General features: G+C 50.8%; 1 protein-coding gene across 1 annotated transcript; it reads left to right on the top strand.

The window, feature by feature from the left end:
• The first annotated feature begins 4,761 nt into the window (after positions 1-4,761).
• On the top strand, positions 4,762-26,124 carry NUFIP2 (nuclear FMR1 interacting protein 2). Its single transcript, XM_053366750.1, has 4 exons — positions 4,762-5,735; positions 16,946-18,655; positions 23,977-24,009; positions 25,438-26,124. Exons 1-4 carry the CDS (start codon positions 5,456-5,458, stop codon positions 25,488-25,490), a joined length of 2,076 nt encoding a protein of 691 aa, XP_053222725.1. The 5' UTR covers positions 4,762-5,455; the 3' UTR covers positions 25,491-26,124.
• The last annotated feature ends 1,822 nt before the right edge of the window (positions 26,125-27,946 follow it).

Raw genomic sequence — 27,946 nt, 5'->3', positions numbered from 1 at the left:
TCCAGTCCAATGATTCAGCAATGGGGGGGGGCAGCCTTAAAGTGTTTTTATTTTTTAAAAAAGTTTGAAATACCTGCCTCAATAAAATACGAGAGAGATGATGAAGATAAATATAATGTTATGTACTTCTTGGTTAAAAAAAGTTTGTGAAGAGAAAACTAACAAATAATGGGAATAATGGAAAATGGGAATAATGGAAAATATTCAGTGCAGACAGAAGGAAGCACTTCACCCAGTTCAAAGGAGAAAAATGAAATGGGACGGATGAATGGTAATGAGATGCAAAAAGTACAATCAGCAATCAATCCCTTTAAATAAGCCCAATAAGCCTTCAAAGCAGCAGATGGGTGAAAAATAGGCCATCACTGCTTAAAGTGATTTCTTCAAAACACTTTTAGAGGGACAATAGTAAGCCGGTGGCGCTGTGGGTTAAACCACAGAGCCTAGGACTTGCCGATCAGAAAGTCAGCGGTTCGAATCCCTGTGACAGAATGAGCTCCCGTTGCTCGGTCCCTGCTCCTGCCCACCTAGCAGTTCGAAAACATGTCAAAGTGCAAGTAGATAAATAGGTACCGCTCCGACGGGAAGGTAAACGGCATTTCCGTGCGCTGCTCTGGTTCGCCAGAAGTGGCTTAGCCATGCTGGCCACATGACCTGGAAGCTGTCTGCAGACAAACGCTGGCTCCCTCGGCCAATAAAGCGAGATGAGCGCCGCAACCCCAGAGTCAGCCACGACTGGACCTAATGGTCAGGGGTCCCTTTACCTTAGTAAGCCATCGTATCTATTCGGACCCAACAAGTAATGTCAAATACCTCAACTTCTACATGCAATATTTAATAGGAGTTTATGTTCCTTAAATAATGCTATTTTGCTGATCTGCAAAGATATGCAAGTTTAATTGGTTAAATACAGTGGTACCTCGGGTTACATATGCTTCAGGTTACAGACTCCGCTAACCCAGAAATAGTACCTCGGGTTAAGAACTTTGCTTCAGGATGAGAACAGAAATTGTGCTCCGGTGGCGAGGCAGCAGCGGGAGGCCCCATTAGCTAAAGTGGTGCTTCAGGTTAAGAACAGTTTCAGGTTAAGAACGGACCTGCGGAATGAATTAAGTACTTAACCCGAGGTACCACTGTAACTGATGGAAACTCACAAACTGGCAAGGCAATTGTGTACATGTCGGCTCAGGGGTAAGAACAGGACTTATTCCTTGGTATGTCGTCTTCTTCTTTGGCGACCACTCATAGCCGAGTAAGATTGTCTTCCATAAACATGGTTATGTATATGATTGTAGCCCTAAATGAATACAATTGCTGTCCCAAGTGTAGATCATAGTAGTCCTAAATAGGTTTGGAAGAAATTAAATAAGTCCTTCAACAGCAGAATGTCTTCTAGAAATTTTGGACTTGTTAACAACTCCCATCATCCCCAGTCAATACAGCCATGTTTAATTTTGTTTCATGATGTGTTTAATTTTGTCTTAATAGCATAATTCCACATTTTACTTATCCAATACTCAGTGGAGGGTATTGTGCAAAATACATGTTTTACTAGAACAGAAGACCTCAAAGCTATTTACAAGACAGTGTTGAATATGCATTTAAAATACCAATAAAAGATTAGAAAATTAAAATATAAATCCAGCAATTGTGTTGAACTAAACAAGAAAAAAAATGTAATCAAAGTTCCAAAACAGAGGTTGTATTTTCCAAATGAACATATTTTGAAGAAAAATTAAAGCAGCAAAACACAACGTGAACAGCCAAATTGTGCAATTCCGTGGTGGAAGAGAGTTTTGTATATTTGAATCTGACACATAAGGAATGAAATCCTACCCAATGGTGTAGGCATGTTCTGGATCTTAGGCTTACTAAAATGACATGCCTTGGCAGGCTTGCTGGGAAAAAAATGTTTATAGCAGGTGCTGCAAAAAATTAATTGAAGGTGCCTTCTGAGTATCAATGGGCAGGGAGTTCCAAAGGTGAGGTTTGGTTGCCCACTCCCTGAAAAAGAGCATTTTGTGTTATTACATGTTCTGTTCCTATATATTTATTATTGCTTGCCACCTCGTGTGAAATGTTTCACAAGGCTGGATAGAAACTGATGAAATAAACATGAAAACAAATGGATAAATTGCATATTTCCTCTATCGATTTGAGGTTAACATGTGACCCATTCCGTTCCCTCTCGTTTTATATGTTTGCCAAAGTTCATCAGGCTTGCCATACTTCAGGAAAATTCCTGACATGTCCTGGTTTTCGGGTGTAAAAATGGCATCAGGGTCAGGGGGGGATTTTGCCCAATCGGAAACAGCTCCAAAAGTTTAAAATCACTGGGGTTTTTTTTTGGGGGGGGGAGGTTCCCCCCCAAAAGCTTAACAATTTGGGGGTCTTCCTAAAAAAAGGCAAACAACTGTGCAGGAAATTTTGAAATATGGCAACCTTAACTTTGTATTACTGGTCAAAAAAACAACATAGCTCAGTTGGTTACAGCGTGGTGCTGATAACACCAAGGTTCCAGGTTCGAAACCGGGGGAAACTCAGCCAGATGGGCAGGGTATAAATAGTATATTATTATTATTATTATTATTATTATTATTATTATCATCTGTGTATTCCTGCATTGCAGGGGTTTGGACTAGATAATCCTCGGGTCCCTTCCAACTCTACAATTCTATTTTTCTATGATCAATGCTAAGTCCATATCCATTCCTGGCTTTATTTGTAGCTGGTATTAAGTAGCTGGAAAACTACCCCGTCTTACGTCAAAGGGCATAAGCTGTTTTTAATATAATGTTGCAACTCGCCCTGGGACATTAAGATGGAGGGCGGGCAATTAAACAATTAATAATTCGCAGCTGCCTTTATTGTTTCCTGGGGGCCCTCGTGCGCCTCCCCTCCTGCTTTTCCCAAAGCAGCATCTCTTGTGTGGTTAAGCGTGCCTGCGCGCGCGTGCGCGTGTGGATCTATAGAGATCGCGTGGGGGGGGGGAGCGGCTGCTTGGATGATCCACGTGTCTTTCTGGGAAGTGTCGCTCCTTCCTGATCCCAGCTCCGGTAGTGAGGTCATCGCCCGGATTTAGGGCATGAGACCATCCATTGCCAAGACTGGCAAAAAGTTGGGGGCTGGGGGCGGGGCTCAGAACAAGTCACTCCTAGGATGGCAAGAGGGAGGGAAGCGCCCCCTGCCGCCCAAATCTGCGCTTGCAAAGTTTGGCGCGCCCGTGTTGGAAACGCGCAAATACTGTACGTCTGCATATATTGCCGCTTTCCGTCGCGCGTAAAGGACGCGCGTTTTAAGGCCGCCTGCGCCTCTTTGCGCAGCGATCGCAAGAAAATGAAGTAGAGAGGGACTAAAATATGAAGGCTACTGAGTAGACCCATGGAAATCAATGGCGCCCAACAGGCACGTGCATTCATTCCGATGGGTCTACTCTGAGCAGGGCTTGCATTGGCTACAACTCCAAGCGCAAGGAAAGGCCGCAAGGCGCTTTCTAAATTCACCCCGGCAACAAAAAAGGGAAGAGAGTATCCAGCTGATTTTTTTTCTTGGAAAGGAGGAGGGATCAAAACAAGTTCAGTAAACCTGGGCCCTCGTGTTCATGGTGCAACGATCCTTTAACCAAGCTTCCCTGGGATTAAAGCCCCCCGGAACTCAGTAGGGGCTGACTTCGAAGTCGCCTCACCTAAACTTTGGGCTCTTAGGCCTGCCTACCCCGAGATCAGTGGGGTTTACTCCCGGGTAAGGAGACACACAATGCACACGTGACGGAGCAGGATGCGTGCTGAATTCTGCCTAGTCTGCAGGCATATACACAGTCGAAGAGGCAGCGGTCAGTGTCGGACGAGGCCTGGGTTCAAATCCCTCTCTCAGCCATGAAGCTCCCAGGATGGCCTTGGGGGTCAGTCCCTGTCCCTAAGCCTGACCTACTCACAGGGTTGTTGTGGGGAGTAATGGGGGGTACGACCAAGTATGCACCACCCTGACTTCCTTGGAGGGGAAAAAGGGATAGAAGTGCAATAGATAAATACAAATAATTAAATTATATATCACGTACACATATACATACATGTTTGTGTAAGTTATTTAAATTGTTTTAATTACTGTACTGTATTTGTGTTTTACTTGCAACCCGCCCTGGACCTTAGGGGTGTAGGGTGGGTAATTAATAATGATGATAATAACAATAATAAATGTAAGTCTATTGGAGACGTTATTAGATAACAAGTGACCGATAAAGACCAAGGAATAATAAAATAATAATAATAACAGCATACACACATGTATACACATCCACATCAGGATAATGTCCCATTCCCATTCTGGAATAAATATATGTGGTTGTGTGGATATATATATAGAGAGAGGAAGGAAATGGACAAAACCCTGATCATTCCGGAAAAGGGAAATGGACAAAACCCTGATCGTGACCCCAGAGGATTGCAAAACAGACCCGGATCCCTTTTCCTCTCGGGATCGTCCTGGGTTTCCTTGTTTTTGTCAACTTTCTATTCTTTCCTGCTCATCCTTACAGACCCCAGCAGCGCCGCGTCCGTCCCGGCAGCCAGCAAAGCCCCGAAAGCTCCAGAAAGGGGCGGCGGCGGCAGTGGCGGCGGCGGCGGGGGGGCGAGCGAGGCGGCCGGCAGGAGCGCGCGCGGGTGGCGCCCCGTCCGCTCCCAGCTTTCCACGTCTCCCTTCCTGGGGCCGGGAGGAGGCGGGCGGAGGGGGGTGGGGAAGCCGGAGGGGGCGGGGAGAAGCCAGGTCGGGCTCGGGAGCGCGCGCAGCGGCGGCGGGGCTGCGTGCGAAAGCGCCTTTAGCGAAGCAAGAGCCGGATCGAGGGGAGCCGCCGCCGCCGCCAACGCCGCCGCCGCCGCCTCGCCAACGCCGGCTTGCCGGGGAAGAAAGAGGCGAGACTCCGAAGTGCTGACGTTGGATTTGGCCGGAGAAAGCAGCCCGGGAAGCCCAGGGGGGAAAAAAACGCCGGGAAGGAGGACCCCCCCCCCAGCCCGTGCCAAGAATGATGGTGCTGGAAGGAGGAGGGAGTTTGGCACTTGGGAAGTAATACCGGAGGAGAAGAAGGGGGCGCAAAAAACCAAAGGGGGGGGGTCTGGCTAGGGCGGGGCCAGCGAGGCCCGGAAGCTTCTTGATTGCTGGAGATCGGTTGTCAGTCTGCTTGGATTCCCCCCCTCCACCCCCCCAGCTCTCTTTCCAGGCCGGGAGCGGAGCGGCAGACGGGCTGGGTGGCTGGCTGTTGCGCGCCGCGCTCCCCCCGGCGGGCTGTGGGCAGGGGCGTCCGGGAAGCGAGCGAGCGAGCCGAGAGAGACTCCCCTTTTCCCGGACGGTGCAGCCAACCAAGGGAGGATCCGGAGAGAGGGGGGCCCCAGAAGGATCGGGGGTGGGGGGAGAGCCAGCCGCCGCCGCCGCCGCCATCATCCGGAGGCCCCGTGGCTTTTCAATGGAGGAGCAGCCCGGCCACCAGCCAGCACAGCAGCAGCAGCAGCAGCAGGCGCCTCACCACCAGCACCACCAGCACCACCACCACCATTACTACTACTACAACCACAACCACCACCAGCACCACCAGCAGCACCTGGCCGAGGGCAGCGCGCCCGCCAAGGCCCCGCCGAAGGCGCCTTTGCAAGCCCTCAAGCATGAGCCCAAGCACGGCGCCGGAGGAGGAGGAGGAGGAGGAGGAGGAGCAGGCCAGCAGCCCGACGCGCCCAGGAAGAAAGCAGGTCGGCGGCCCAGGGCGCGCGCAAAAAGCCGGCGAGGGGTGGAGAGGGCGGCGCCGCCGGTCGGGGGCGCACATATCGGGGCTGGGGGGGGGGTCAAGGCATGCGGGCGGTTGACGGGGGGGCTTTGAGAGGGGGGGCCAAACGGCTTGACCTCCGAGTTCTTTTTTTGGGGGGGGGGAGAGATCCCGGCTGGAGGTCTCCGGGCGTGTTGCGCGCTTTGGAGAGGCCGAGGGGGACCCCCTCGCGAGGAGGGAGGAAAGCGCTTTCTGGATATCGGATGGGAGCTGGCTGGTTTTTTCGGGGGCAGAAGTAGATGGGGGTATGGATCTGGGCTTTTTTTGGGGGGGGGAGAAAGCCAGACCCCGGTGTTTCCATGCTGCCTCGCCACCCCAGACCTTGAGCGGAGTCTGTCTCCCCACGGCTTGCCTCGGATGGGGCCGGAGTGGAGGGAAGGCAGCTCGTTCTTTGGGGACAAGAAGAATCAAAATATCCTACCAGGAAGGTTTGGGAGGGGGAGATTCCCACTGGATCCCGGTCAGAACCAGGATGGTGGTGGGATTCGTGGTTTCTCGTTTTTTGGGAGGAAAAATCAGATCCCGGATCAGAATCGGGAAGGCAGTAGAGAGGGTCTTTATTTGCTCTTACTTTTTAACAGGGTACACTCGGACCTTCACAACCTGAAATGTGGGAGCTGTTTTGGGGATGCAGAGAGAGAGAAAAATCAGATTATTTCTGGTGGCGGGCGCATTTCGTGCCGCAGACACAGCATTACACCTTTTGGGGGGAGATGAGGGAAATACCTGGGACCCCCAGTCCGAGCCAGGAGCGACCCTTCGTTAATGGATGGGAGGGGGTTTAGGGCGACCAAGAAGGGCTGGGGTCCCTCTGGTAGCCCCCAAATATCTCTTTATTTTGCCGGGGGGTCGGGAGAGCGAGACTCTCAAGCCAGGACGGGGTTGGAGGTGGGGGGCGAGTCGTGGGCAGGTGAGTGGGGGGCTGGGGATATGCGGAACCATGGCTTGGGGGGCTGGGAATGATGGCGTGTGTATTTGGGGGGCTTAAGTGTGTACTTTTGGGGCGAGGCCGAGGCTGGCCTCGCTTAGGCCCGAGCGCGGTGCTTCTCCTCTCCTGGGGGAGAAGAGGGGGCTCTGCTTGGGGCGGGGGTCTTGGGCCTGGCTGGGCCCGGGAAGAGGCGGCGGCAGCGGAGCGCAGAGACCCGGGTCTTCCGCCCAGGCCTCCTCCCTCCTGCCGGCCCTTTCGGGGGGCCGGGAGGGACCCCGTGCTCTCGAGGCCTGGCAGCCGGCGAGGCCGCCTCCTTCCCGGGCCTTCTCCTCCTCCTCCGCCGGGGCCTTCGCCGCCATGTTGGGCGGGAGGAGAGCCGCCGAGACCGCCACCGCCCTGGCCTGGCTCGGGCCTAGATGGGCCCCGGCCGGCTCCGCGCCATTGTCCGTCGGGGGCTGGGTGCGTTTTGGGGGGGGCGGCGGCGGGAGGATGTCTGGAAGCAACATGGGGTTTTTGGGGTGGGGGCGCGGGATGGAGGAAGGGGACTCTCTTTTGGGGAGACGGGGTGGGTTTTTAGGGGCGCAAGGCAGACTGGAAACCTGCGAAGGACAGGCAGGGGTTTTTTTGGGGGGGCTTTGTTAATATGATGGCTGAAAGTCTTGCCTCCCCCTCCCCTGCAAGGGATTTGGGGTCGTGTGTTATGTTCACCCGGTTTTGCCCTCCTAACAACCCTGCCAGGTAGCCTAGCTAGGAAGAAGAGGTGATTGCTCCCAAGGTCACCTGGTTAGCGTGGGGGGGTGATTTTTGAACCCCCGTGCTTTTAACCTGCAACAGCTTGTTTCTTCTAATTATCAACAACTTCTCCCTAATAATAATCTCTGTCATGCAAGTGGAAGGGAGCTCCAAAGGTCATCTGGTTCAGCCTTGGCTAACGTGGTTGGGGCTGATGGGAGTCCAAAACATCTGGGGACGACGACACCAGGGTGGCCAAGCCTAAGCAAAGGGGAGCCCACCACCTCCCAAGATGGATTTGTTCCATTGTTGTTGCTACCCCACTCATAGGAGCTTAGGGGTTCTGACTTGCTGTATTTTATCCTTGCAAAAGCTTTGCAAGGAGGCTGGGTATGTGTGTGTGAGAGAGATAAATATTTGCTTCTTGGCTGATTCGAACCCAGGTCTCCTAGACCTAGTGTGCCGCTTGAGCCATAGTGCCACAAGGGCTTCTGTTGTGGAAGTGTCTGGGAAGATTTGTTTGGGTACCAGAGTCCCCAAATGTATAGCAAGGACTTGAGCTGTGGGTGCCATGGGGAGAGAGGCAGGTCTTGGACAGAGTGTTTAAAGCCCCCTTACACCAGTTGAACAGTCATGGCCCTCCCCTTCCCACCCACCTCCCAAAATGCTGGGAGCTGTGCTCTGTTAAGGATGTCGGGGGTTGTAATTCTGGGAAGGATCTCCTAGTGGTCTCCTCAGCACCCTTAACAAACTACAGTTCCCAGGATTCTTTGGGGGGAATCTATGGCTGTCAAACTGTACTTTTAAGTATAAGGTCTGGATGTGACCCTTAAGCAGGTCCAAGGGATGCCTCTTCCTGAAATGTTTTGAGCATTAACTGCCTGGAAGAGTGGACAGTTCTGGGCCAGATCAGAGGAGTTTGTGGCCCCCTGGAAGACCGCAATCTACTGATAGATTATGGGGGTGTCCCAGGTAGATCGCCACCTCTTAGGTCGATTCCCGCTCAAGATTCAAAGCTCAAGAACTTTGATTTCCCAAAAAAAGCTCAACAACTCTGGTCCAATGACAATGGCCAGGTCACTGCTAGTTTTTTTAACACTGTGAGTAGATCGCAGACTCTTGGAAGTTGGACATCCCTGCCCTAGATGAAGTTCCTTGTAGGGCAGCTGCTTTCTTCAGCTGAGGCAACCACTTCCCATAGTATTTCTGTATGAAAACATGAATGCTTAAGAAACAAACCCAACCCTCAGTTATGTCCCTCAAGCCAATACAATATGGGGCATTTCCCTATTAAAAATAATTTTGGGGAGGATGTTGGCCAGATTTTGCGTGGTCCAGATCTTTACCCTGCAGCTGGCAAAAAACTTGAATGAAGCCTCCCTGCGTTCTCTTCATGGGCATTATAAGTGACCAATTCTGAAATAGTGAGCCCCCAGACATGAAGTGTGCATGGTGGTCCAGGAGCTGTAAACTCCCCTCTCCCTTTTTAGTGATCCATTAAAACATTCCTTTCATGGATAGGAAGGTGTGAGGACACTGATGTCCCTGTTCTGTAGAAAACTCTCCCCATCCTGTCTCTCCAAATAAATCTTTGGTAAGTGGACAGAAGAGGACTTGTGGGGGAAATCTTTGATTCGATTCCTCTCTTTTGGGTTGTTTTAGTCAGGAACCAGCGTGCGCGCGAACACACAGATGGGTATTTGTACAAAATAGTAAGAATACAAATAGCAACAGAAATTTATATATTGTTTATAGGTCAGTAACTCTTCACATGGTTCACGGTAACAATATTTAAAGGCAGAAGCAAAATTTTGTACCCCAAAATTTTGCAGCAGTGAAGCTAATTTGACCTGAAGGTTTGCTTAAAAAGCCAGGCCTGCAAGCCTGTTTTCCACAGTAAAATGTTAACAGCAGGACGATGCTCCAAAGACTTGGTGCTGCCGTTGAAAAGGCCCCGTCTCGCCTTAGTGCAGGTGTGAGGAACCTTTGGCCTTCCTGATGTTTCTGGGCCATGGCTCCCCTTATCCCTGACCGTTGGGTCTGCTTGCTGTGGGGGATGATGGGAGTTGTAGTCCAACATCATGTGGAAGGTTTGTCATCCCAAGGCCTTCACAGGTCGAAGACAATGTACCGTATTTTTCACTCTATAAGATGCACTAGACCATAAGACGCACCTAGTTTTTGGAGGAGGGAAACAAGAAAAAAAAATTCTGAATCTCAGAAGCCAGAACAGCAAGAGGGATCACTGCGCAGCGAAAGCAGCAATCCCTCTTGCTGTCCTGGCTTCTGGGATAGCTGCGCAGCCTGCATTCGCTCCGTAAGATGCACACACATTTCCCCTTACTTTTTAGGAGGGAAAAAGTGAGTCTTACAGAGCAAAAAATACGGTAGGTTAAAAAGATGCAGTAACATATCCTTGAAAGTTCTGGGAAGCTCAAAAGCTTGTGCATCCCAACAGAGGGTCCACCAGAGATCCTGGATCTTATTCATGACATTCATAACATTAACATTTATTTACTGTGTGCAGTTCTGGTCGCCTCACCTCAAAAAGGATGATGTAGAGTTGGAAGCTGTTCAGAAAAGGGCAGCCAAAGTGATCCAGAGAAAGAGCGAGACTCCTAGGAGTTGCAGCGTTTGGGGCTTTTCAGCTTAGGGGTGACATGATAGAAGTTTATATGCTTATGCCCAGCATGGAGAAAGTGGGTAGGGAAAAGTTTGTCTCCATCCCTCGTGGTGGCTTTGCCCTGTCTCCACAGTCAGAGGCAGCAGTGCTTCTGGATGCTGGTCGCTGGAAACCACAAGAGGGGAAAGTGCCCTTGTTCTCAGGTCCTGCTTGTGGTTTTCCCACAATGGGCACCTGGTCGGCCCCAGTGAGAGCAGGAGGCTGGTTGAGATGGGCCATTGGCCTAATCCAGCAGGCTCTTTCTTCTTAAGTTCTTACAGTGGTACCTCAGGTTACATACGCTTCAGATTACAGACTCCACTAAACCAGAAATAGTGCTTCAGGTTAAGAACTTTGCTTCAGGATGAGAACAGAAATTGTGCTCCGGCGGCGCGGCAGCAGCAGGAGGCCCCATTAGCTAAAGTGGTGCTTCAGGTTAAGAACAGTTTCAGGTTAAGAACGGACCTCCGGAACAAATTAAGTACTTAACCCGAGGTACCACTGTACTCAATTTATATCACACCATTCCTCCCAAAGGAGTCCAAGGTGGCTGGCTGCTATTATTATTATTATTATTATTATTATTATATTTTCCCTTTGAGAATAGCTTCCTGTGAGGCACCTCTAAGCGATTTACAGTACTTTCATCTTTCCCAAATGCAAAAGACACCCTTCCCAGGCCTCTTGACCTTTGTAATGTTGCATCAAAGTTGGAGGAGATCCTTTCCAGAACAAACATCTGCCATTTGCCCTGCACACATCACAGATTTCCTCTCCATTGCGTTGGCATGGGCTGATCTCCCACACTGCCGCTGGACCGTTGTGGCCACATAACTGCTGCATTTGGGGCTTGGAGTCTCTTCTCTCCCCCCCCCACTGGACTCTCAACATCCGTGAATTCATAGTCAACCCTTCGCTTTGCATGAAAGGAGAGGGTGCTGCCATACCTGCAAGTCATGGGTGCACCCCTGGCTTTCAAACTGGGTTCTGGGGCTCGTCAGAGGTGGCCGTCCCGAAAGCCAGTTTTTGTCCTCTCTGGACAGCTGGCTCTCTGCGCTGAGATGCGGTTTGGATGTGTTCTGGGCCACACCCTTGGTTTAGTGGGGAAACTGCACACTGTTTGGATTGCACCCCGCAGAATGCGTCCTAGAATCATTTGCAGCGCACCGAGATTTGTAGCGGGTCTTTGGTTTCCTAAATAATAATAATATAATAATAATAATTTATTATTTATACCCTGCACATCTGACTCGGTCTCCCAAGCTACTCTGTTCGGCTTCCAACCAAATATCAAAAACAATACAGCGTCAGACATTAGAAACTTCCCTAAACAGGACCACCTTCAGGTGTCTTTTAAAAGTAAAATAGTTGTTTATTGCCTTGACATCTGCTGGGAGGGCGTTCCACAGGGTGGGCGCCACCACCGAGAAGGCCCTCTGCCTGGTTCCCTGTAACCTCACTTCTCGCAGCAAGGGAACTGCCAGAAGGCCCTCAGTGCTTGATCTCAGTGTCCGGGCTGGATGATGGATAAATGCAGAAGTGGTTCCAGTTCTCTGAAGTTTGAAAACCAGTGGAGAAAAGATTGGTGTCTTTTCCCTGTGAGATCCTTGGAATGTTTTCGGGCTCCCAGCAGCCAGCATGGCCAGTGGTCATGGATGGAGGTAGTTGGAGTCCAGTGGCATTTGGAAAAAGGCCATAGCTCAGGGCTGGAGTATTTGTTTTGCATGTAGAAGGTCCCAGATGCAGTCCTTGGTATCTTCAGGTCAGACTGGGAATGAATCCTTTCTGAAGCTGGAGAGCTGCTGCCAGCCAGTGCAGACAGTATACCAAGCTAGATGGACTCTTCATAAGGCAGTTTCCTATTTCAATCCTTGATTCAGAGCCATCAGGTCTGGAAACCTGTTGCATTTTGAGGGGAAAGGGCTGTAGCTCGGGGATGGGGGAGGGACACAACCCGTGTGGCCTTCCAGATGCTGTTGGACTCAAACTTCCAGCAGCCAGAATGGCCAGGGATGATGGGAGTTGTAGTAACATTGCACCTTGGAGGGTCACTGCCTCCCTGCACAGGCCTCCAGGCAGTGTTAGAAACTAGAGTGGAAAAGCTAGGAGCCAAATGGCTCCTGGGACCTGAGTTGTGGGCGCCAAACAGAACGTCTAGTTGCCATTTTGGCGGGGAGTCAGCAACTATTTATTTATTATTTTGATAAGCAGGAATTAATTTGCAATTGACGTAAGCAGCACATCGTTAGTATCACTTTTTTAGCAGAAATTGTTAATGCATGTTTAATTTGGTGTTGACAATAAAAATACTGGTACCGTACTTCAGTTTTCAAAACACTCTACTCTTTATTGTTAAACTCTTTGACATATTGTCTATCCTTAACAGTTACTTCGAGGCTTCAAAGGGCCTACACTTCCGTAATCCTGGAGTGTCAGCCAGGAGCAAAAAAATGGCGCCCAGACTTTTTGAGGTGCTCGCAGATGGAGAATTTTTAGGTGCAAAATGTGCCTGGCGCCCTGCTAATTTCGAACCCTGCCTCAAGGGCGTCTTCTGTCTGTGTACTTGGAAAATCTGGACCAGAATGTAAAATAATAATGGAAGGGGTTTTGATGCTCCTGGTTCCCAAGCCCTGAATTGCGGTGTCTGTTTGGTGACTTTCGAACTCGCTGCCACAGGAGGTGGTGACAGCCCAGGCATGGAGGGCTTTAAAAGAGGATTGGACAAATCAGTGGAGGGGAGGGGTAAGGTAAAGGTAAAGGTACCCCCTGCCCGTACGGGCCAGTCTTGACAGACTCTGGGGTTGTGCGCCCATCTCACTCAAGAGGCCGGGGGCCAGCGCTGTCCGGAGACACTTCCGGGTCACGTGGCCAGCGTGACATCGCTGCTCTGGCGAGCCAGAGCTGCACACGGAAACGCCGTTTACCTTCCCGCTAGTAAGCGGTCCCTATTTATCTACTTGCACCCGGAGGTGCTTTCGAACTGCTAGGTTGGCAGGCGCTGGGACCGAGCAGCGGGAGCGCACCCCGCCACGGGGATTCGAACCGCCGACCTTTCGATCGGCAAGCCCTAGGCGCTGAGGCTTTTACCCACAGTGCCACCCTCGTCCCGGAGGGGAGGGGTATTAATGGCTAATAGCCACAATGGCTACTCTGCCTGCTTCTAAATCTCAGTTGCGAGGGCTCTTGTGCTCGCATCCTGCATGCAGGTTGCCCACAGGAATCTGGCCGGTCACTGTGAGAACAGGACGTTGGACTAGATGGGCCTGATCCTGGTAGTTTTCTCTCCTTCGGTTCTTAAGTTTCTTACCGGTTCATCACCTTCCCCCGGTGCAACACTGCTATGCCCATGTGCCTTCTCTTCCTCTCTAAACATTTCTAAAGAACAGCAGTGGCAGAATAAATATTAACAGGAAGAAAAGATCCGTCGCCAGCCGAGTCTCTGCGCGCTGAGCAGTTTCCAGGCTGTGGAAATGGCTGGTGCCCTGGCCTAATCCACTTAAAGTTGGAGCTGGGAGCAGCCTCTGCTGCTCGGAGGTGTTTTGTCCCCTCTCTTAGTCCGTAGTTCTTGGGATGGACCACTTGGGACGGTGGTAAACAGGGGGCAGCTTGCATCATCAGCTCATAACTCTCTCCTGTATTATAAAGCTATAGCTACATGCAGAAAATTCAGTGTTAGCTGTTGACGGTGGAACAGACTCCCTTGGAAGGGAGAGGTTAGGACTAGATGGACCTTGCAATCCTTTCAAACTCTACAATTGCCACAGAGATCATGGAATCGTCGAGTTGGAAGGGACCCCAAGGGTCATCTAGTCCAACCCCCTGCAGTGCAGGAATCTTGTGCTCAACATGGGGCTCAAACCCACCGCCCTGAGATTAAGAGTCTCCTGCTCTTACCAGCTGAACTAAAATAAGGGCTTCTCCTGCGGTTCCAGTTTCCCTCGTGCCTTTGCATGGTATTTTTATGTGGGAAGGAATTGGAAAGCATAGGGTATGGCTGCTTTTGAACTGCTAGGTTGGCAGGAGCAGGGACCGAGCAACGGGAGCTCACCCCATCGCAGGGATTCGAACCGCCGACCTTCTGATTGGCAAGCCCTAGGCTCTGTGGTTTAACCCACAGCGACACTCGCGTCCCTGCTCCTGCCAACCTAGCAGTTCGAAAGCACGTCAAAGTGCAAGTAGATATATAGGTACGGCTCTGGCGGGAAGGTAAATGGTGTTTCCGTGCACTGCTCTGCTTCGCCAGAAGCGGCTTAGTCCTGCTGGCCACATGACCTGGAAGCTGTACGCCGGCTCCCTCGGCCAGTAAAGCGAGATGAGCGCCGCAACCCCAGAGTCGGCCACGACTGGACCTAATGGTCAGGGGTCCCTTTACCTTTACCTTTAGGGCATGGGTAGGCAAACTAAGGCCTGGGGCCCGGATCCGGCCCAATCGCCTTCTAAATCCGGTCTGCGGACGGTCCGGGAATCATCGTGTTTTTACATGAGTAGAATGTGCCCTTTTATTTAAAAGGCATCTCTGGGTTATTTGTGGGGCAGAGGAATTCCTTCATTTCCCCCCCACCAAAAAATATATATAGTCCGGCCCCCCACAAGGTCTGAGGGACAGTGGACCGGCCCCCTCCTGAAAAAGTTTGCTGACCCCTGGCATAGGGGCATAGCTCAGGGGTAGAGACCACCCGCCTGGCAACCAGAAGGCTCTAGGTTCCATCCCTGATGGCATCTCCAGTAAACACAGTGCTGAGCCGCCCATGGATTTACTCTGCGTAAGAAAGCTCCCTGCATAAGCCTGAGGTCTCCTGGGCATGGGCTGTGGCTCAGCTGTGGAGCATCTGTTTTGAATTCACGAGGTCCTAGGTGCATCCAGGAATGCAGGAAGCTGCCTTGATCGGAGTACACAGAGAGTTGGTCCACCTGGCTCAGTGCAGTGGCTCTCAGGGTTTCAGGCAGAGTCTTCCGCGGCCCTACCTGGAATGGATAATTTTTTTGTCTGGGAACAGCAGGGCCACGTCTCAGCACCAAAAGTTCCCTGTTTCCATCAGTTGGGAGGTTTTTGGCATTGTGCTTGGCGCAGCAGAGTTGTGCTCCCACCTAGTTAGGGGAAAAATAAGTGGGGGGAATCTCTTGAGTCATGTTGAATTTTGGAGCAGGCAGACGTTTCCACCCACTCCGGAACTCAGCATAAGACGGAAGTTCTGCCCCCAAGTTCTCTGCAGTCCGCGGGAAATCTGTGAGCCCCATTGCTAGAGGGCTGGGGATGCAACACCCCCCAAAAAACCCCAGTTAAAAAACAAGGATTTAAAAACATTAATAAAATAAAATTAGTGTGAAGCTAAAATATACACGAAGGCGTTCTGCGTTTCTGGATAGGCTTGCCTAAATGAGCATGTTTTGAGCAGCTGCTGAAAAGTACAGCGAAGGCGCCTGCCTGGTGTAAAGTGGCAGGGAGTTCCAAAGTGTAGGGGCTGCCACACTAATCCTTACCAATCTGAAACGGGGATTATGTGGCACCCGTAAGATGGCTGCTCCTGCAGAGCAAAGCTGTCCAGTGGGCTTATATGGGGCAAGGAGATCTCTGGTCCCAAGCTGGCAAGGGTGTTGTCTGCTAATATTAATGCCATGAACTTGGCCTAGCAGCAAGCGGGCACGCAGCGCAGATCTCTGAGCACATGTGTCATGGGTCTCACTTTGGTCAGCAACCGTGCTGCAGCATTCTACATTGACCGCAGCTTCCAGATCAGGTGCAAGGGAAGCCCCACGTAGAGTGCCTTGCAGTAGTCCAGGCTTGAAGTCCCCAGTGCCTTTGCTACTGTGAATCTGTTTGGTTTGGCTCATCCACATTGTGTGGTCTGTCGAGGTCTGTGCTCCTATCGTACGCCTCCGCCCCCCGTGCAAATCTTGAGGGAAAATGAATAAATAACAGACTTACATTGGCGCTGAGCCCATAGATTGGAGTGCTTGGTATTCTAACAGGAGCAAAAGCAACTTTTAGCTCTTTTATGTGTAAGAGTTGGAGGGAGAACCACATATGTTACCTTGCCTCAAAGAAAAAGGGGAAATATAAGTGCAATTAATCGATCGGTTATTTTTTGTGGTAACCCACCCTGGCACCTTAAGTTGGAGGGCAATCAATTGATTATTTTTTGTGGTAAAAAAATACCTTAGGGTGAAGGGCAGGCACTATATCATTCTGCACCCAGATGTTCTTGAATACACACAGACAAATAATAACAATAATATTTGATGGGGGGAGTTTATTTAATATGCTGCCTTTCCCCTGTAAGTCTGACCCAACCAGCTTACAGCCAGTGTTAAAACTCGGCTATATAATCTGATCACTAAATAGCACATTAAACCTAGGTTATGGTTGCCATAAATGGAATGTCTAGGTGCCAGGTTTTTTCACATTGGAAGTAGTATTAATAATAATAATTCTATTTCGATACCACTTTATATTTTAAAGTACAAATCCCAATGCGGTTGACAACGCGCTAGAACATCAAATGAAACAATCCAGAATAAAACAAATTCAAGCTTCCAGGCCAGTATTTCAGATCCATTTTGCTTTACCCGGCTGCCAACCTGGCATCCAGGGATCTTCAAATGGTTGCCACTGGACCCACCTGGTGCCTGGCTAATTTCTAACCCTGCTTCCAGCAAGAGTGTACTCGCGGGCGATGACTGTGGTGAGCCTCCAGGCGCAGAGGCGGTCTACCCTAAAAGTCCCAGTCGAAAGCGGGCAAGAGGGCAGTCTAGGTGGGATACGAATACAGCACAACTTCTGACCTTAACGCTTCTGCCTCTCTCTTCCTCCTAGGCTACGGTGAGCTCAATGGCAGCGTCGGAGAGCGGGAGTCTCCCCCCAAGAGTTTGAACGGGGGCGATGCTGCAGCCAGCCCCATTTCCCGGGTCCCCAACGGCAGCCAGACCCCCGGGGACCCCGCCCTGGCGCTCAAGCAGACTGTGAAGGGGAGCGGTGCCTTTGGGAAGCTGGGGCTCAAGCCCAAGGGCTTTGTCCCCAAAGGGGCCGCCGACAAGAAGCCGGAGAAAGGCTTTGAGGGCCGGTCCCCCGACAAGCCAGAGGCCCTCTGTATCCCCAACGGCATGGTCTCCACGGGGTACATCGCCAACGGCTACGTCGCCAGGGGGGCCGACAACGACGGCAGCGGCTCAGAGAGCAGCTACACCACCCCCAAGAAGCGGAAGGGGCGCCGCAACAGCGCCAAGGGCTGCGAGGCGCTCAGCCTGGCGCAGGCCGCGCCGCACGAACCCTCGGCCAGCACGGTGGCCTCGAAGCAGGAGCCCGAGGGCGGAGAGGCGAAGGCGGGGGGCAGGGTGGACGCCCCCAAGCCGGCTTGGAAGTGCGAGGCCGGGGGCTTGGGGGCCGGGCGCGGGAAGCCAGGCGACGTGCCGCCGCGGAAGAACTCGGATGGGAAGGCCGGTGCCGGGGCGGGCAAGAAGTTCGAGGAGCGGCCGAAGGGCAAGCACGTGCCGACGGCCTCCTCCAAGGAGGACTCCTGGACGCTCTTCAAGCCTCCCCCCGTCTTCCCGGTGGACAACAGCAGCGCCAAGATCGTCCCCAAGATCAGCTACGCGAGCAAAGTCAAGGAGAACCTCAACAAGGCCGCCGCGCACAGCGCCTCCTCCCCGACCCTCTCTTCGTCCTCGTCTTCGTCTTCGTCCTCCTCCCTGTGTTCGTCGTCCGCAGCCGAAACCCAGGCGCAGCCCCCCGGCCGCCTCTCGCAGGTCCCCATGTCCGCCATGAAATCCGTCACCTCGGCCGGCTTCTCCAACGGGCCGGTGTTGGCGGGGGCCGACCGGGGACCCCAGCCCCTCCTTGTGCCCAGCGGGGTCCTCTCGGCCTCGGAGGCGGGGCCCCTGGACGTGGCGGGCCTGGGGGGCGCCCCAGCGGAGCCTCTGCCGCCCAAATCCAGCCTGTTCATCTACCCGTCGAATATGCAAGCCGCTCTCCTCAGCGCCGCCGCGCAGGCCGAGACGCCGCCGCCGCCTCAGGCCAGCCAGAAGAGCCTGGGCGACATTTTCCAGAACCAGTGGGGGTTGTCGTTCATCAACGAGCCCAGCGCCGGCCCGGAGGCGGGTGCCAGGAAGCCGGCAGGCCCCCAGGCTGCGGAGGTGACATTTCAGGGGGAGGGCCCGGCCACCCTGGCACCCCCGGGGGCCGAGGCGGCTCCCTTGGGGCCCGAACCGCCCGCCTTCCCCAAGGCCTACGAGCTGGACAAGCGGACTAGCCTGCAGCTGCCTGGCAGGATCCTGAAGCTGGCGGCCGCGGGCGAGGCAGCCGGCGGCTTCCTCTCGGAGCCCCTTCGGCCTGGCGGGCAGTGCCAGGCCGAAGCGGGCGGCACCTTTGTGTTCCTCTCCAAGGACTGCCACGTAGAGAGGCGCCTGGCCTCGCCCACGAACCATTTGTTAGTTTCCGCCAAAGAACTGAGGTGCCAGAGTGGCCTAGGAAGGAAAGAGAGTTGGGGTGATTTTGACCTGAGGGCGGCTGTTCTATATCACACTCAAGGTAAATCTATATCTTCGTTGGTGTCCTGCTTCAGGCTCCAGTTCTGTCTGGATTTAGTGCGGGTTTGGGGAACGGTTTTTTATTTTAAATCATGCTCTTCGGACAAAAACGGGGTCCCAGAGCAGCTTGCAGACCATTGACAGAGGGAAAAGTAAAGTTAAAAAAAGGCCTTTTACAATCTCAAAGGACGCAGCACGAAAGGAAAATGGGCTGGGAGGGAGGAGGAAAGAGACAAACCCCACTTGGTTTTGGGGCACTTTTTGTCAGGGGGAAATATTGAAGTGGGCAGGTGTTGTGGTAAGAAACAGCCGTGCGGATGTCGGAAGATAAATGGTTTTATAGATTATGTGTCTGGTTGGAGTGTTGGTCTGAGAAAATGGACGGTCGAAGCATCTCACTTCTTATTTGAGGCTGCTAGAGCATCGTTAACATGCCTATTTATTCATTTTTTATTTTCTCCCCTGCCCCTTTGTATTTGTGTGTGTGTGTGTGTGTGTGTGTGTGTGTGTGTGAGAGAGAGAGAGAGAGAGAGAGAGAGAGAGAGAGAGAGATCCGACACTGTCCCGTCCCCCGTCCCCGATTCTCCTGCCCCATGCCATTCCGACATCTGCAGCCTAAGGATGTGGGGAAAACACCTGTTCCTTTCCTATCCAGGTGTTGCGTTACGCTGTTGGTTCTTTATAGGTTGCCTTGCAGACCCCCCAAGACGGCTCACCATGCAAATACCGTGCAGTAAAAATCCTACTGTAGCTTGCGGTATTTCACAACAACGTGTTCGTTGTCCCATCCCAGTGAAAACATTAAGACAGGAAGACTATAAGTACTTAAGACAGCAGGGGCTCCTCCCTTTCTGGGTCCCCTTTCCGTCACAAAAAGAAGAAGTGAAAATAGGGGTTGCTGTGTTTTGTGTCATCACCAGGTTTCATACAGGGGGTCCAGGACAAGCCTCAGTAGTGTAAAGGGGGGGGGGAGTGGCAGTTTGCAAAGGGACCCCCCTCAGCCGTGGAGGTGGCCTCGCTGCTCTCTTATGGTGGCCTCTGCCAACCTGACAACATTCTGGGTGTTTTCGACTACAACTCCATCAGCCTGGAAGGAGGTTTTTTTTTGGGGGGGTGGAATGGTGGGGGAGAGCCTCGCTTTCTCTTGACACCCCCTTCGGCATCTTCAGCTGTCCTCTTCCTTTGATATTAGGGAGGGGGAGCCTCTGGCGGCCCCTCCAGGCGCCGCTAGACTACAACTCCCGTCTTTCCCAAATGTGATTTGGAGTCCCAGCACCTGGGGGGGGGGGCCATGCAGGTTCCCCACCCCTGATGTCATCCAGTGCCAGATAGGGGCAGAGGGGTGCTTCTGGGAAGGTGGTTAGCGGGGCAAAGATGTCAATCGTCTTTTTGAACCGCAGCAGCTGGTCCCATAAGGTAGACTGCGTCCAGACGTGGAGGTTCTCTTCTCTGGCAGCAGAAAGGGGAAAAGCAGAATCGGAGCCTTGTAGAATTGGGAGGGACTGTGAGGGGCGTCTAGCGCATTGCAGGAAACTCAGCACCAGGTCCCCCATCCAATTTGAAACCATATCAGACCCTGCTTGGCTTTGCAAATGTGCTAGCCGGTTTATGGCTCCGCCACGAACAATTTTTGCAGATCGGGGGCCGTAGGGCAGGGGTGCCAGAGGCGGCAACCCCCCTCTAGATGTTTCTGGTCTCCCGGCTCCTTATTATCATCATCCCGGTCATTTTCTGGCCACTGGGAGTTTGGAGTCCTGTCAACATCTGGGATAACAGAAGCCATTAGGGAACAGAAGAGAGTTTGGGTCGCTGTGACTCCTGCATTGCCTCCTTCCAACTCTGCCATTCTGTGAATGGATCTAAGCTCACCACATCCGCTCTTTTTCTAAACTGCGTAGTGATATGTTTTCAATGAATATCTGACACATGCAAAAAAGGAGGTGGGTATTTATAGCAACACTTGAGGTGGTTCAGAGTGACGGGGAGAGGTTTGCATGCGGAGCAGGCCTTGACATTAAGAGAAGGGCCTCAGCCCGGCGTCAGAGCACCCGCTTTGAAGGTGCCGGGTTCAATTCCCGACGTCGTCTCTGAAACCCGGTCAGTGCCAACAATGCTGAGCTAGGCTCCGTTTAAGGCAGCTCCCTTTGTTCCTCTGAGACGCCACCGGAGCACCTGCCGCCTGGGTCCTTCCCAAAGCGATGTTTTTCGAGGGCATCCTCCAGGAAGCACCACAGCCGAGGCTGAGCCCTTGGCAGGGGGCGTGAGAGCTGAAGTGCCTTGAGTCTTGACCGTCCCATTGGGCAGAGGAAGCTGTTGCCTTATAGCTGAGCAGGCTCTTCATGAGTAAAGCGGCCCAAGGCAGGACCCTGTAGAGGAAGAGGAGAAGGCTTCCTCTCCAAATCTCGGACAACGCAGGCTGCTCCCCTTTTAACGGGCTGGTCAGAAATAAAATCAGAGCACTCCTCTTTTGCTGAGTGGTGTTTTGATGCCTCCAAGAGGCGTGATCACTCTTTTAAAAAAAAATATAAATTTTTATTAGTTTTTTAACGTACCATTTTCAACAATAATTCAACATACTTTTACATCTTACTCAATTTTTCTACTTCCATCAGTCCTGTCTGAAAATTCTCCAATCTAATCTCTTAGGATGCGTTTCTTACTTTCCCTTTTACATTTAAAACTCATAACCAATATCTCTTATCTTTTTCTACTTTGTAACACTTCATATATTTCTCCTTACAAAACTTCTTGTAGTCCTACTAGCGTAATTTGTTGGTTACAATTGCTCTTCAAATACTTCATATGCTTCTTCCAATCTTCTGTAAATCTCTGGTCCCGCAGGTTTCGAATCCTTCCTGTCGTTTTGTCCAATTCTGCATAGTCCATTAATTTCGTCTGCCGTTCTTCTTTCGTCGGAATTTCTTCTGGCTTCCACTTCTGGGCTAACAAGATTCTTGGCGCTCTTGTTGCATATAAGAACAGTTTGACATCTTGCCTCCAAGAGGCGTGATCACTCTTTTGCCCATCTACCCCAAGCTTCTTGACTCTGACCAGCAGCAGCTTTCCAATCTTTCTGGGCTGGATAGATGGGTCTCAACTAGGGCCAGGGCCATTTCAGTACAGTGGTACCTCGGGTTAAGGACTTAATTCGTTCTGGAGGTCCGTACTTAACCTGAAACTGTTCTTAACCTGAATCACCACTTTAGCTAATGGGGCCTCCTGCTGCCGGAGCACGATTTCTGTTCTCATCCTGAAGCAAAGTTCTTAACCTGAAGCACTACAGTGGTGCCTCACAAGACGAAAAGAATCCGTTCCGCGATTCTCTTCATCTAGCGGTTTTTTCGTCTTGCGAAGCAACCCCATTAGCGGCTAAGCGGATTAGCGCTGTTAGCGGTTTAGCGGCTTAGCGGCTATTAAAGGATTAGCGGCTAAGCTGCTAAAAGACTATTAACGGCTTAGCGGCTTAGAAAAAGGGGGGGGGAAGCGGGGAAAAAATGGCAAGACTCGCAAGACATTTTCGTCTTGCGAAGCAAGCCCATAGGGAAATTTGTCTTGCGAAGCGCCTCCAAAACGGAAAACCCTTTCGTCTAGCAGGTTTTCCGTCTTGCGAGGCATTCGTCTTGCGGGGCACCACTGTATTTCTGGGTTAGCGGAGTCTGTAACCTGAAGCATATGTAACCCGAGGTACCACTGTACTGGCCCCGACTTGGTGGGACGCTCTGTCACAAGAGACCAGGGTCCTGCGGGACTTGACATCTTTTCACAGGGCTCGCAAGACAGAGCCGTACCGCCTGGCCTTTGGTTTGGACTCAGTCTGACCCTTATGTTTCCCTCCCCTTATGGTTTTGATCTATGGGCTATTATTAAAACGAGGCTGCATTTTAAATTGTATTTTTAACCTGTATTTTAAATTGTCGTCCCCCCCATTATGTTTTTATTGTAATTTTACTGGTGTTACTTGCCCTGAGCCCAGCTCTGGCCAGGGAGGGCGGGGTCTAAATAAACATTTATTATTATTATTATTATTATTATTATTATTATTATTATTATTATTAATTACCCTCTTTGGCCTGATTCAGCAGCCAGGCCCTCTTCCCATGTTCTCTCCTGCTAATCTGGGGGAGATAGAAAGTGTGGGACAGAAAGGGGAAAACCAGCCAAGGCGGAGAGCTTTCTGCTCTCCTGATATCCTTCCAGAGGTCAGCTTTGGCCGCAGTCGGGGATGTGGTGGCAGCTGCAGTCCAGAGGCTGCTGAGGTTCCCCCTCTGCCACTCACAGGTTGTGGCACAAATGGAACAGCTGCTCAGAGATGCTCTCCAGAAGGGCAGGAGGTGCCACACAGTTTCTTCCCACCTGGCCCCGTGGCCTGATCCAGCGCCACATCTGAAAGCAGCCCTGTTCAGGGAAGTTTTTAATGTGTGACGGTTTAACGTATTTTTAATCTTTGTCGGAAGCCGCCCAGAATATTATTATTATTATTATTATTATTATTATTATTATTATTATTATTATTCCCTGTTTCTTAAACCCGGGCCAGAAAGTTAGCAGTTGTGGGTGGTTCACCCTGTATAACACCATTCATTCAACGCCTCTTTTTCTTTCTCAAAGCGCCTAGTCCTCAAGGTTCCAGAGAGACTTGGGGAAAGGGCGTTTGTGTGTCTTTTTCTCGCCATTCCTGCATTTCCCTGCATGGCAGGGGGTGGCAGTAGGTGATCCACAGGGTCCCCTCCGACTGATGATTCTGTGAGGCATATGGGCCAAGGCAGCCTTCTGCAAACTGGCTCTCCCTGGCTCCGGCTGGATTCCAGGCGCCCATAATCTCTGGCCACTGGCCATGCCAGCTAGCAGGAGCTGGGAGCCCAGAGATGGGCTGGAAAAGAGGGGTGCCAGTTTTGCAGAGATGCAGATTGCAGAATTGGGGTCCTCTGCCTCTTCCCCACTCCAATAATAATAAGAATAATTTATTATTTATACCCTGCCTATCTGGCTGGGTTTTCCCATCCACTCTGGGCGGCTTCCAACAGAATATTAAAATACAATAGTCAGTTAAACATTAAAAGCTTCCCTAAACAGGGCTGCCTTCTTTATCAATCTTGTGTGTTTTTAGATTGCATTCCTCTGGGCAGGTGACCCTTTTCTTCAAGGCAAACCAGAGAGCCTTTAAGTGTAGCTAAATAAAAATAGATGCTTGGCGTCCCAGGAATCCTGTCGAAATTGGGGGTGGCTGGTGGTATCGCTTGAAGAAACATCCTTTTGTCGAATGCTCCACAAAGATCCGAATCTGAAATACTTAACTTTCCCCTCTTCTCTCTCTCTCCACAGAAATGGAAACAATTTGTAATTTGAAAAAGCAAGGTAAGAATCTCTTGAGGGCCACGACAATCTGCTTTGCCTCTGCCCGCTGCGAAGGAAGGGCCGGTTAATTTATTTTCTGTAGGGGGAGTTGTGTGGAAATTCGGCTGCCGATGGTGGAGGACTGTGGCCTTCCAGCGTGACCAGTGGGCAGGGATGCTGGGAATTCCAATTCAGCAACATTGGGAGGGCCACTCCATTAAAAAAACCACAATAATTTACCATCAACAACAGCCCTGTGGTGTAGATCAGGCTGAGACCATTGGGGAGGGCTTCCTTGCTTGTATAAATTTGAACCCAGGGATGATGGGATTTTTTTTCCAAGAGGGAGAGAGACTCTGCCACAAACCAGTGTTTGGGAACTCTCCTCTGGGAGGCTTAATTGTTTAGCTGGTTTAAACTAATCTTAATTTCCTGTAGGAAGGACCCCAGTGGCTTTATGTCAGGCGAGGGGAACCTTTGTCCTTCCAGATGTTGCTGAATTGCAGCTCGCCTCATCCCATTGGGGACGCTGGCTGAGGCTGATAGGAGCTGGAAGTTCAGTAACATCTGCAGGGTAAAGGTTTCCACCCATCAGCTTAATATGCAGGAGGAGGGAGAAAACCAGGTATTCTGCCTTGACCTCTTTGTTTTCATAAAATTTATATACTGCTTGATTATAAGCTTTATATAACACATTAATTATTTTTTTAAAAAGCAAAAGAGGTTTGCAAGAATAATGATGCAACAAAATGATCAATCCAAACCATTAAAAGCAATCATTTGAAACACAGGTGATTAAAATCAGGACTCTGCTGTACAGCTGCAAATAAAACTTTTTAGGCGCGTTGTAAAAAAAAAAGTAGCAAAAGTACCATTACACAAATGTGACACTAGATGGTGATGGTGAGCTATGCAAAACTCAAATGTATTTTTCAAAACGTTTTTTAAAAAAGCATTTTCGCAGCGTTTTTTATACCGTATTGGCCCTAATATAAGCTGCACTCCCCCCCTCCAAGATTCCAATCGTGAAAAGTTAAAAGTGTGGTGGTATCGCTGCCCATGAGGGCTGTTGGGAGTGCAGGATGACGGCGCCTGTCCCGGCTGCAGCTCCCAATCCTCCCCTGAGTAAGGAAGGGGGAAGGAGGCCGCCAGCAAAGTGGAAAAATAATAATAAAAAATTAAACTGCAAAAAAAGAAAATGGAACACATGTCAACATGTCTGGACAGGCTTGCCTACAGAAAAATGCTTTCAGCAGGCGTCAGAAAGAGCACGTGGGGATATCAATTGGCAGGGAGTTCCAAAGATCGTTTTCCTGCAACTGCAGAAAGGGTTTGAGCCGGTTCCACACAGATCTAAGTGGGCGTAGGTGGGGAAGGGGACCACGCGGGTAGTTTGTGCGCTTGAGGACCTGACTTCACGCTCGCTGTGTTTCTCCCCCCTTTCTCCAGACCCCAAAAGGATAATCACTTACGACGAAGCCATGGATCACCCCGACCAATGATAGGAGCCGTGAAGGGCCGCTGACTCTCTCGCCGCCACCGCCGCCGCTGCTGTTGCCTCTCTGCCGCGAGCCTCGCAGCTCCCCACACATCCAGGAGGGCGGGTGGCTGTGGCGGCAGTTCTGGCGTGGCGAAAAAGGAACTAGAATCGCAGGATAATATATACAAATCTATATATATATATAAATCTATATATATATATAAATATATATAAATCTATATATATTAGTTATTTTAAAACAAATTGAAAACGGGCCTGCGGGCACGGCGAGACTTTTCACGTGGAATTGGCAGAGACTCGTGTTACGGGATTATTTAAAACTTCGGTTCTGAGTCCTCTCCACTGCCCTCTCCCCTTACAAAAAAAGACTCCTGCTTCTTTCTCCCGCCACCGCCCTGTGCGAAACCGGACAAGAATTCTTAACGGGTAGAGACACTGCCCCCCCCCCGCATGGTTCTGGACATCTGCAGGAGAGAGGGGGGGCCTCCAGCCGTTTTTCCGCCGGGAGTCTGCAATCGCCGACGACACACTAAGTCCCCGGGAAGACCCTCTGTTTTCCTCCCCTTGCGCCCCAGTGTTTCCCTCCGTTGCTTTTGGTTTTACTGGAATCCGAAAACTGCAGGGTCACTGGGGGAGGGGGGCGCTGGGGGGTTATCTCTTTCCCCCCACCCCACCCCTTGTCGAAGTGAAGGTGTGATGGGGAGAGGAAATTGGTCTTAAAAATCCCTGCGCCTTCCCCTCCGCTCTCCTTCAGGGGAAACCAAAAAGATGCTATCACTACAGTCGTGTCATCTGCACACACCTGCCATTTCGGTTATGATGGGTTTTTTTTGGGGGGGGGAGCGTGTCATCTTTGATGGCCACCGTCCAAAACTTTACAGATCGCCAGGAGGGTTTTAAATTTTATTTTAAGGAAGCGGTTCAGGAGTTTGGGAGGTTTGGGTTTTCGTGGGGAGATGGAACGATGGCAAAGGCAGGGGGGTTAAAATTGCCGTTCCTGCATCTTGGCACTGTATCCCCAGGAAAAAGCCAGCGAAGCAGTTTGTTCAGCCTATAGGTACTCTTTTGAGTTTTTCTCCCCCTGGATGATCCTTTCATTTTTCCGTTCTCCGTCAGTCCTCTGTTGCAAAGCTGGAAACGTAAGGAAATTGTGATTTCTTCCCTCCGCCCTTTGCTAACTTTTCTAAATAATGCCGGGGTGTGTGTGTTACAACTCCTATCTGGGAATTTGTTTTTCTAAAAGGAAAAAAAAAACCCCACCAGGCCTTACCTTTTACTATTTCTCTCCACCCCCCCCCCAGCTCATTTCCCTCAGGCAATTCATGTTTTTTTTATGGTCTGACATCAAGAGGCCTGTTCTAATGGATTTCTGCTGTCTATTTTTATTTTTATTTTGATCTGGGCTTTGCTTCTGCTTCCCCCTCACCCCCAGCTTTTCACCGCAAGAGCAGAAACGGAAAGAGGTTGCAAGTGTGGCGTCGAAAGCTCTAATAAAGTCATTGTTATTTTTTTGCCTTTTGCAGAAATCCAAATTTGGGGGGTGGGGCTGGCAAGGGGGCAAGCTGTGGAGTTTGGCAAGGCGGTCGTGCTGTGGTTTTTTGTTTTTTTTGGGAGGCACTGATAGGCAGCAGCCCCTCTTTATGTGAAAGGGTTGGCCCCAAAACAAATCAGTTCCTGGGTGTCCCATGGAAGGGGGTCTGCTCTTCTGAGAATTCCCCAGAGTGGACTCAACAAAGATCTGGTGGTGCTGGGGGTACATCTTGCTTCAGTGTGGCCCATTTTGTGTGTGTGGGGGGGGATAGGTGTTGAGGAGGGGGGCACACCCCAGTTCAGCCCCCTGCCCTGCTCAGACCTCCACTGCTTCTATCCTTAAAACTACTGGTGTGTCCTTTTAAAATGCCCTTTTAAGACAGAGAGGGAAAAGCCCAACTTGGATGCTTCTGTTGCAAGTTGCTCTTGGCCAAAAAAGTAAAATAAATCTTAAAGTGAAGCCCCCCCCCTCTTTTTTTAAAGCAACCCCGTGAATTTAATAAAATTTCATAGTTGAAGTGTTAAACAACTGGTATAAAAATACATCTGTGAGTTTTATGCAAATTTAGTTAGAAGAAGTGAAAAGGTTCATTCAGCAGCCAGAACCTTATTCCTATCTTCACACCAGGAAAGTAAAAGTCCTTTTCAGGGTACCTTTATACATAAACTTCATTTCAGCCATAGATAGAAGTGTTAACAGCAAAGTCTTGGCTTGTTTTCTATAGATACTGGCTGTCTGAGAAAGGTGTAGAACGAAGGGAGATACAACGACAGCTGTACAGGGAGAGAAAGCCGACCCTCGCCTTGACAATGAACAAAGCAAATTCAAGTTTCCAAATTCATTAGCAATGCCGTAAGAGTTTCAATCAGCTTGGCAAGTGAAGCCCCTTTTTAAAGAATGCTAGCTTTTTTTCTCTCCTCCCTCCC

This window comes from Podarcis raffonei, chromosome 15 (assembly GCF_027172205.1).
Source record: "Podarcis raffonei isolate rPodRaf1 chromosome 15, rPodRaf1.pri, whole genome shotgun sequence".
Lineage (NCBI taxonomy): Eukaryota > Metazoa > Chordata > Lepidosauria > Squamata > Lacertidae > Podarcis > Podarcis raffonei.
Note: the sequence above shows the minus strand (reverse complement) of the source record. Positions and strands in the feature narration are given on the sequence as shown.